At 36.2% G+C, this 11,210-nt stretch overlaps 1 protein-coding gene across 2 annotated transcripts; it reads left to right on the forward strand.

Annotated features, from left to right (window-relative positions):
* The first annotated feature begins 2,169 nt into the window (after window positions 1–2,169).
* LOC109205290 lies at window positions 2,170–7,887 on the forward strand. Of its 2 annotated transcripts, none has more exons than XM_019367991.1 (7): window positions 2,170–4,636; window positions 4,720–4,934; window positions 5,012–5,268; window positions 6,437–6,646; window positions 7,413–7,505; window positions 7,584–7,682; window positions 7,765–7,887. In XM_019367991.1, the coding sequence occupies exon 1, from the start codon at window positions 2,378–2,380 to the stop codon at window positions 3,692–3,694; it is 1,317 nt and encodes a 438-aa protein (XP_019223536.1). In that variant the 5' UTR covers window positions 2,170–2,377; the 3' UTR covers window positions 3,695–4,636; window positions 4,720–4,934; window positions 5,012–5,268; window positions 6,437–6,646; window positions 7,413–7,505; window positions 7,584–7,682; window positions 7,765–7,887. The 2 variants fall into 2 exon arrangements, with proteins under 2 accessions (XP_019223536.1, XP_019223537.1); XM_019367992.1 differs by having other exon boundaries at window positions 5,018–5,268.
* The last annotated feature ends 3,323 nt before the right edge of the window (window positions 7,888–11,210 follow it).

An 11,210-nucleotide genomic window follows, 5' to 3' on the forward strand; every position in this document is an offset into this window, starting at 1 on the left:
TTATAAGTTATATTCAAATGAAGCCAAGATCTCCCTCAACTGGCTGGAGAATCTGTAACTAGCACTTGTTTCAGAAAGAAAAAAATTCATCACAAATGAACATAGATAGAGGACAACAGGAATGAGCAAGTGTTCATCCTCATCTCGTCCTTCAAGGAAGGACAAAGAATAGATCTTTCTACTCTTGCAGGAAGGGACAGAGCCTCGCTGCTAAGAGAACAAGGGACAGCAGTTTTGAGTTCTTAATGAAGTTACCTTATATTCATTCAAAATATCATCACCAACAATGATCTTTTCAACATCCTGACCACCTCTCCTGACACAACCCAAGCCAAAGTCTCTACATATGATCGTGACCTCTAAAATCAACAAATAAGCATACCATATTTCTTCTACACAACACTTATAAGAGCAAAACTTCAATCCAACATGAAGGAGGAAGTATTTCGCTTCTGATAAATCCCTTTAAATGAACTTACCTGCTCAGGTATCCAAACTCCAGGTGTGCTGAAAGATTCAAGCAGATCAGAACCACACACAAGCATGACCATAAGGTCTTCTGCAAGAAAAAAAACCGCTATTAAGACTTGCATGGAAGTTCATATGTTACAATAGAATTAAATGAAGATTTCACTTGGATAGATAATACAAGTTTACAATGTGAACTGGCCAACTATCACTACAAGAAAAAGCCTTATTTACGACCAACTTTTATGGACGAGTTAATAATCCCGTCGCTAATAATATATGTATTCGGACGAGTCTATATTGCGGTCCTTAATGCTACATTATATTGCGAAAGGTATTAAATCTGGTCCCTAAAAAATAGTAACTGGTCCCAAATTATAATTGAGAGGCCTTGAGTGTGAGAGACTGCCGCCAAATCTAATATAAAATATTAAAAAATTATTATTTTCTAAAAATTAGGCGCCAAAACTAAAAGTAAAAGGTTCTAAAAACTAAAAAAAGACCTTACCGCATCAAAAGTTCAAAACATAGTACCCTCTGTATTCCGCCTAGCTTTAGCGCCGATTTGTGTGAAGCTGTGCCCTAATTTTTGGTGGTCTATCTGTGTTTTCTCAAAAACAAATTGTGGAATCTGGTCGTGTGTGAAGCTCTGCCCTAATCTCCGGTGGTTTATCTGTGTTTTCTCAAAAACATATTGTGAATCTGGTCGTGTTTGAAGCTCTGCCCGAATCTCCACAGATTGTGTTTTCTCAAGGTATGCCTCCTCTTTCAAGTTGCTCAGTTTCTTCTCTAAGTGTGCTGATTTCTTCTTCTTCTTCTTCTCTAACATTAAAAAATTGGTAAGATTTCATTATCTTTTATTTTTTCTTTTATATAATCAATGGAAAGATTATTGGGTTGGGCTTCCTGATATGATTGTTTAATTTTCTGATGTGTATTCAAGTTTGTAGCGTATTGTCTGAAGAATTTTATTTCATTCCGAGCGCATACCAGTTTTGAAAAAGCTAATTATTTCATGAAATACAAACCAATAAAAGCTTGTGCAGCAGCTTACGCATCACTTCCAAATTAGAGAATATTTGAGATGTATGGAAGTAAAGAAGAACTAGAGTAGCAATGGTTGCACAAGAAACAGAGATTCAAATTAGAGAATATTTGAGATGTCATTCCTTTTATTGACTTTGATCGTCGAACCTATTTTTGAGTAGAGACGTTTGACGATAATACAACAGATTAACTTCTTACACAGTACCTCCGAACTAAAAAACCAGCATACATATTGGTGTATGTATTTACATATGAAAAAAGTTTTTATTTTTCTCTGTTCTTTCTTCATCATCCATAATTATAAGGAGAAATTAGTTTATGAGCCAAGTAATGTCAAACGTACAACTAACAGTGTATTCACATATATTTTCCTTTATATAATAACTAAGCATTAGGATATGGGTGTTTGTTTGTAAGAAAAAAGAAATAGCAGGAAACATGAATCATGATACATGTTAAGAACTTAGAGAAATTCATGAGCTCACACTAACTAGCAAGAAGTAGTTTTTTAGTCGCGCACGACTATTTTGGATGATCTTGTGTCGTAAAGTATTTATATTTTTCTTTGGTGTAAGTACTTAATTCGATCTCGGAGCAGGCTAGAAGGAACCATGTATGCATGTTTTAGGAACCAACATCTTTAATTACAAGTTAATTTATAATCTATTATTTATCTTAGTGTCATCTGATTGTATATTGCTATGTATTAACAGAAAACAGAGGATTCGAGTCGACTAGAAAGTGCGACCTTAGAGTAGAACCAGTCGTGTTCATTTGATCGTAACAAGTAGTGTGCATCGTAGTATTTTTCTTAGCTTTTATCTTATTTTTTTAATGTAATTTTTATTTACTCTCTAAGGTTATGGCACCTAGTAAGCAATGGATGCAACTTGTTGATAATCGGCTCGATGAAGCCTACTTAATCGGAGTGCAAAAGTTTTTGGATTATGCTTTTCAGAAAACAGGAGAAGAATATGAAATACGATGTCCATGTGTCAAATGTTGTAACACAACTTTAGGAACTCGTAAGACAGTTGAGACACATTTGAAAGTATATGGAATAATTCGAAATTATACATTTTGGTATCATCACGGGGAAAATTTAGGTGAGCCACTGTCAGAATCGGAAGATGAAGATGGTGATGAACTAGAAGAATGTGAAAGTGAAGATGAAGTAGAAGAACTGTTGAGAGATCTATATTCTAATATTGATGGAAGAACTGTGAACACTGATTGTGATGATTTAATTGAGGAGGAACCAAATATTGAAGCAAAAAGATTTTACAGGCTATTGAAGGATTTCGAGCAGCCACTGTACCAAAATTCAAAAGCTTCAAAGCTTTCCTCTTTGATTAAATTGCTTCACATCAAAAGTATGGGTCGTTGGAATGAGTCATTTTCAATGTTATTGAAAATGTTAAAAGAGGAGTTGTTACCTGATGGTGCCGATTTGCCAAAATCATATTATGAGGCAAAGAAGATAATTCAAGACCTTGGCCTTTCCTACAAGAAAATTGATGCTTGTACTAATGATTGCATGTTATATTGGAAGGAGGATAGCTTACTTGATTCTTGCAAAGTTTGTGGAGCGTCTAGATGGAAAATAGATAGACATAGCGGGGAAACAAGGAATAAAAAAGGTAAGAAAATAGCATCAAAGACTTTACGCTATTTTCCATTAAAGCCTAGGCTTCAGAGATTGTTTATGTCTACAAAGACATCTACTTTAATGACATGGCATAAGGATAAAAGAGTTGATGATGAAATCATGAGGCACCCAGCTGATTCAATGGCGTGGAAGTCGTTTGATGAACTTCATCCTTCATTTGCGGCTGAGCCTCGTAATGTCCGACTTGGACTTGCTAGTGATGGATTTCAGCCATTCCGGAATTCAAAAACCTCATATAGCATTTGGCCTGTGGTTCTTATTCCTTATAATTTACCACCTTGGTTGTGTATGAAACAAGAAAATTTTATTTTGTCAATGCTTATTCTAGGTCCAGATAGTCCAGGAGATGCAATTGATACATATCTTCAACCTTTAATAGAGGAATTGAAGGAGTTGTGGGAAGTTGGCATTGAGACCTTTGATGCATCATCTAAACAGAATTTTAAGTTGCATGCTTCTTTGTTATGGACCATCAATGACTTTCCAGCCTATGGAAATTTATCTGGATAGAGTACAAAAGGAAAATTGGCATGCCCATGTTGCAATAAAGACACCTCCTCAATTCGATTGGCTAATAGTAAGAAGCAATGCTTTATGGGTCATCGACGCTACCTTCCTCTTAGCCACAAATGGAGAAATGACAAGGATTCATTTGATGGTACAAAAGAGAAAAGGCTCCCACCAAAAATGCGTTCTGGTATTGAGATTATTAATCAAGTGCAAGATCTTGAAGGGATACAGTTAACAAAGGATCCAAAGAAAAGGAAGAAGATATCACATGAAAATCAAAAGGATAATTGGAACAAGAAAAGTATTTTTTTTAAACTTCCATATTGGAAGTCTCTCTTGTTGCGACATAATTTGGATGTTATGCATATTGAAAAAAATATATGTGATGATATTATGGGAACAATCATGAATGTCAAAGGAAAGACCAAGGATACAATTAAAACACGTTTAGACTTGCAAGACATGAATATTAGGCCGGAATTGCACCCCATCCAAAGAGGGGAGAAAGTTGAAGTTCCAACTGCATGCTACACATTGCCTCCTGAATGTAAGCACAAATTACGCCAATTCCTAAAGAATTTAAAGGTTCCTGATGGGCTTTCATCTAATATTTCTCAATGTGTGAACCTGAAAGATCTCAAGATATCTGGGTTGAAAAGTCATGATTGCCATGTTCTTCTGCAACATATACTCCCCCTTGCACTTCGTGGTATGTTGTCCAAAGAAGTGTGTGAACCGCTTATTGAGTTATCTTTGTTCTTTAATGTGCTGTTGGGAAGGGACGAGGACAAGGGCTTAAAAGCTCTACCATGTCTGCTAGTCAAGGAACGGGAACGATACATAAAAACTCTATCGTTCTTGAGAAAGAGTATATGCAAATTGATATTCCATTGCCTCAATCTACTGATCAAGTTAAGCAATATACCCAAAAAGTTGAAGCAAGTAAGTTTTTCCAAATCTGTGGTATTTTTAATTGCATATATTACTAAAATTAAATGCCAAACTAAAATGGTTTTTTTGTCTAGGTTCTATAGGGAAGGGACGGGAAACTCCTAGATCTTTGTGCTCATCTTTAGGGATTTCTAAAAGCACAAGATCGAATTTACCATGTCTTCTAACCAAGAAATGCGAACAATGGATAAAAACTCCTTGGTTCTTGAGAAAGAGCATATGCAAACCAATATTTCATTGCCTCCATCTACTGATCAAGTTATGCAACACACTCAAGCAACTGAAACAGGTATGATATTTTGAATCAATATGTGATTAATTTATAGAACTGAATTTTATTGCTATACTTTTTACCAAATTATGTAGCTGTAGGTTCTTCATCTAATCCTGGAAAGGTAAAGAGAGTTCGAGGGAGGAACAAGTGCAAAGAAGTTGCATCACTTGAAGTCGGACAAAAGCTGAAAGTAACCTTTTACAATAATCGAACAGTTGGAACAAATAGCAAACTGTTTTCGAGGCACTTGGGAAGAATCGTTCGTGACCGTAATATGTGTCCGTTGGGAGTATCATCGTGGAATGATATTAAAAAAGAAAAGCTGAATCACATGTGGGCAGCTATTGAGGTAAGCTAGATATTTATACAGTGAAGATGCATATCATTTAGTTGAATACATGTGTTCCTGTTTGTGCCTCTATGTAGGAATCACAACGAGTGAAACGAATCTCTGACCGATAATTGTTAATATTTTTAATCGGCAATTAATTTAGCTAGACTGCTTGAACGTCGTGCGACAATAGCTCCTTCTCATTAGAGAACTGGATGCCCAATTTATTTAGAAACACATTGCTTTTTTACCCCTCTTTAGAACCAGTTTCAGTCACAACATTGTCTGTGTAAAAAGTGCATACATGGTCTCTGTCCAGAAGTACGAACTGGGCAGCTTTCCTTGCTTGATGTCTTTCCATTTTTGTTCCAGCATATCCTCCAGTTGTATTATTCAGTAGCTCAAAATTTCTGTTGCAACTTTGCCGAGGTGATCTGTTCTGTAAATACTCCTCTTTTTCCCTGTTGCCAATATTATAATTTGACAAGCTTGGAGTAGCTTAGGTTGATGCCTATTTTAACTTTTGCATCAGCTGATCCTAGCATGCTACATTTATAAACTAAATATTTCATTGCCTTTTCAAAAAAAAAATTGTTACTTCTCGCTCAGTTAAATAAAGCGATCATTGTCAACTTGTTCTTCCTTAAGAAGATTGTTGGCATGAACTAAGACATCAGAAGAAGCCCAAGTCCACCTGAGTCGCAGATAGAATGTAGAAGAAACCTCAATCTTTCCAATTTTTAACTCGATATAAAGGAACAAAAATGCAAGAAATGGAATACTTGAACCTGACATCAAAAAGCGAAGTATTTCCCCCTCTGTTTGTAACAGCCATGAACTTTTAGCATATAATATATTTTGGTATCTTGAGAAGTGTGTGTGACTGAAGATAACAAGGATACTGCTGGTGCCTATGCCTTGTGGTTCACTATCTGTTCCTTTGTAGCCTATGCCTATGCCTTGTGTGTTCTGTTATCATAGATACGTATGCCCTGTTATCTATTCCTTTATGCCATGTTATCTGTTCCTTTATGCTTATGCCTTGTGCTGGGTCCTATACAAGATTATGTACTCCTAACAGAGTATCAAAATGCGAAAGATTCAGTTTAATGTGCTCCTAACACAATATCATGATTATTTACTAAAACTGAATATTTAACTCTAACTCATGTTTTGAATATTATAGGATAAATTTGAGAGTGTTGACATGAATGATCATCGTGAACATATCTTCGGATGGATGAAAGAGTTATGGAACAAATGGAGAGGACACTTGCATGCAAAATATGTGAAGGATAAGCCAATCCAATAGGCTCTTAAGAATATTCCAAAGGGAGTAGACAAGAAAGAATGGGAGTGGTTAGTAAAGGAACATTTTTCTTCAGAAAGTTTTCAGGTATGCCTAGTGATTTAATAATTTATTTCGCTAAAGCATCTGCAGCCTGATTCCCCTCCCTAGCACTTCAGTTGAAAAGTTGATGTTTCAAGAGCTTATGTCTGGATCCTTTCAGATATACATGATGGCTGACAAGAACTCTCGTCTAAGTTTCACTTATTTGAGTTATCGAATTATGTGTTTCGATGTGTAGTTTCAGCTTAAGAATCACGACACATGCACCAAAACAGGGGAAATAGAAAAGTTAGAACTACGATGAAGCTATAAAAAGGCTTAGATCAACAGAATGAATTCAAACTCCACATTCAGATTCACGTAATGGATACTGTCTACCAAAATTCTTCCTTCAACTTTAGATCAACAGAATGAATTCAAACTCCAACCCCCGGCAACATAAATATCAGCTCTATTAAGTTATACTAGTACTTATTTCTGAAGCTATTTGTCGCAAAGAAAGTTTGTAAAACTAGTCTTTAGCATTTTTGCTGCTCTTTATCATTTTTGCTGTCAGACTAGACATGTATATGTTTAAGTCAAACCAAACAGAAACTTGCAAATATCTTCAAGTGGAGGAGTATTTTGTCACACTTATTTGCTTCAGCCAATAATCTTGTTACTGTTGGGGTCAGTAGATGCTCATCAGGGGCCAACTTGATAGTAAGTAGCCTTTGAGTAAACAAAGTCCACATTGATATTCTGTTGGGGTCAGTAGATGCTCATCAAGGGCCAATTTCTTACATTTAATCTTAATGTTTCACAAATATAGGCGAGAAGCAACAGGAATGCAGCAAATCGAGCTAAGTTGAAGATGCTTCATCATATTGGTAGCAAGCCTATTCGTGAGATCATTTATCTAAAGGTATTATCATAAAATTTCGATTTTTCTAAGAAAAATATTTACGAGCTGTTATTTGACATGTTTGCCTTTGATATAAAGGGCGGAAAAGATGGCAACCCACCGGATTTGGCAACAATTTTCTTTGAGACCCGTAAGAAAGATAACAAGCTTGTTGAACCTGAAGCAATTGAAAAACATGTATGTTTGGTAAATTGAATATGTAAATTACTTGAAATTATGGTGGATTCAGATTTTAAATGTGTTTTTATATATTTTGTAGGCTCAAATCGAAGAAATAGTTCAAGCCGATCCATCTCTACCTAGCATAGAGATTGTAGAAAAATGCTGTGGACCTCAAACTCGTAGCCATGTGTTTGGATTTAGGGGTGGAGTGAAGGCGAAAGACTTGAAAGGTGCAACTTCTTCAAAGGCTGAATTACTATCCGCGCTACGTTTAACTCGAGAAGAAAACAAATCATTGAATGAGAAAAACAAATCCTTGAATGAGCGTTTGTCTACCTTAGAAGTTCACTGCTCAACAATCACATGTCCCGCTTACGACGACATCGCCTATTTCAACTGAATGACCACTGTTTTTGTCTGCTGACCAAGTTAGTCACCATATACCCAACTTTTTAATTTTTATTCAAGATTTGTGTATAGTCAACTTCTATATTACAGAACTGAAGTGATTCAAGTATGGTTTTTAGGATATTAATGTTTGGTTAGCTTATGTTTTTTAATCTTATTAGTGGAACTTTCTACATGCTGCCTTAGTCTGTTGAAGTTTCTTTTATTGGTTGAGGATTTCCTGTAGCTTGATCAACCTCGTGGTCTCCTTCTTCCGATGAGTATCCAGCAAAACCATCACCCCACTCCTCTTCATCATCCTCCTCACGTTGTTCTTTCCACAATTTAGAATTAATAGCCATCCCCTTCACCTTTGTTTGAATGATCTCATTGTTGTTCCCAGTTGACAAGGCATGTTCACCTTCAAATTCCCCATAGGAATTAACTGATTGAGAGGGGATATCAAACACAGAGGTGTTCAATGTGACTAAAGGCTGTTTAAGCATGGTAGTATTCAGCATCATTTCTTTTTGAACATCTTTGATGATTTGTTCTACTTGAGGATTGGAAAAGTGTAGTAAAGGTGCATTCGAACTATGAGCTTGGGTGTTTGTTAATTCTTTTTCCAGATTACTCAAAGATTTATTTCGTCGAGCACCTACTTTTTTAACCAAATCCAGTCTGCCTGGCCCTACTTGATCATTGATTGTAATTGGAACTAGTTGTTTGGACATCCCAATATCATGTACATCTGTTGCATCATGTTTTGTACCTACCATTGCGCAATCATCTCGTGCTGCTGGTATTGTGTTTGCATCTGGAACTGTCCCAGTATTGCCCATCAAAGATTGATGCAGCTGGAAATGTATCTGCTGCCCCTCAAGTTGTTCACCTGTAGTATTATTTGTTGCAGAGCTTTCCACTGATTTAGCAGGTGAAATGAAACCTATATTACCAAAAATAGGTGCAGGTCGAGGACTGCAATTTTCATGTTGTTCAGCCACTGCCTTGTGTTCTGCTGTATCATTCACAAACTGTTGCATGTTCTTATTTGAAATGATTTTTTTGGTGGACACCATTGTCCAATCTTTCTCAGCTAACATCTGAGTTGTACCATCAACCTTAGCCCCATCTTTTGGAACATTAAAGTTCCCTACATTTATACAGTTGCTATTGGAAATTTCAGGTGCTCGACCAAAAACCTGGCATTGCTTTAAGTTTCCAGAATGTGTAGGCGAGTGCCCAAATGAAATGACTGCATTTTTGGTCTCAACTTCTTCTTGCACCTTGTTAACTACAAAAACCTGACCTGCAGTAGTCATACCATTTTGTGTCTCCACGTCACCTGCTAGTTTTTCAACAAAATCAACAAGTGCAGCAGTAGATTTGGTAGCCCCAACATTTGGTCGATCAGTAGTCATATTCAACGCTACAGTAGCCTCCAACTTTGAACATGCAGTAGCTGCTTTACTTCCATATTTGTCAACATGTCCTACCACTACATCTGTTGCTCGATCAGCATTAGTTTTAACCACCCCAGTTGCAGCTCGAAAACTTGCTGGTTTTTGTCTTAGTGATACCACCTATTTTGTAGGTGATTTTCTTGCTGAAACCACGTTCCAAACCCCCTCTTTAGTATTTGTATTAGTACCCTTACCTGCACCAACTGATTTACCAGTGTTCACCTCCATACCAACACCCGTTTGCCCAGTCATTTTACTGTCTAAAATCTGGTCCTCAGCAACATATTGTGCCAGAGTCTCCTACTCAGTTTCAGTTTGAGCACTTGTACATTTATCCTCTACATTGACCACCTTACAATCTGTAGAAACTCTTCGATCAGCAGTTGCAATATGATCATTTGTAGACTTCCCAATTTTCACAGGTGCATCTGCTCGATCAACAACTACCTTTAGGCCTGCTGCTCCACTGAAACGTGTAGCCTCAATTTGCCCATCTCCTACAGTAACCGCAAACAAAAATTCAAGATCTCTTACAAATGGCTATGATTTTGACTAAGAGCCAAATATTGAAATTGTGCTTTCTGCTTTTTTTCTTTTGGTATGGTACCTGACTGTTTCCTGTAAGATTATTTGGTTGCATTATCAAGTAGATCTCTACTGCTGGTATCCAGGTTCAAATACTAGATTTATTTTGGTGCTGTCATAGCTTTAACGATCTTTCATGCTAGTTTCCTAAGAAGCTATCCATTCCTTTGTGCTTGTCAAGTGACATAAGTAGTTTTTTAAAAGATGCAAATATTAACGATCTTTCAAAGATTTTAACTGGTTTTGGGCTTCATTACCAGAGATGAATGTTTGCAAGTGCTTGGGGTAGCTACTTTGGTTAAGGTATCACACTTTTCACATGATGGACTTGGCTCCTTTCTACTACATCTTATCGCTAGCATCTCTGGTAGATGTCTGCCAAATACAGCAATTTCCTAAATTAGAATCTTTGAAGTTTGAAATGACTGTAATGATGAAACAGTAGTATTTTGTCATTGACTGAATTTTCACAACCTGAATGCCTGAATTGAACTGAACTTCCCAGGCTCTTGGTCAATCTCGAATGGTAAATCTCGAATTGTCTTACTGGAATTTATCAAACCAAAGTAAGATTAACCATTCCAAAGCTTTTCTAATTAATTTTTCTTATATTCTTGTAGCCTTGTTGATGTTGCTGGATAACACCTCGTGAATTTAGACTGCTTTTGGGGTAAGCGATTTAACTATTGCTCATTTTAAATTATATATGTTATTTTACCAATAGTTGTTTATCATTTTTTTTCAATCTTTTGTACTTACAGGTTTTGAAGATTGAAGCTACAAGTCAAGATGCAAGCTTAGAAGATGCACAAGCTCATTATTTATTTTGCTAAAAATGTTATGCAAAACTTGATATCATAGTCCAGCGCAGGATGATAGCTAAGTTTTTTTTTTGTTGAGGTGTTGAGAAAACATAGAAAGTAACATCATCATTGGATTAGACCTTGATATCTTATCTTTTTATATCTAGATTTTTCGATAACAATTTGATATTTATTGATAAAAATTACTTTTTGTTTCATTGAGCTTTTAGGACTACTCATGGTTATTAATATACCATGAATATTTTGCTAAATTACAAAATTATCTTAAATAGGAACGTCGTCTC

The sequence above is a fragment of the Nicotiana attenuata genome, unplaced genomic scaffold (genome assembly GCF_001879085.1).
Source record: "Nicotiana attenuata strain UT unplaced genomic scaffold, NIATTr2, whole genome shotgun sequence".
NCBI lineage: Eukaryota > Viridiplantae > Streptophyta > Magnoliopsida > Solanales > Solanaceae > Nicotiana > Nicotiana attenuata.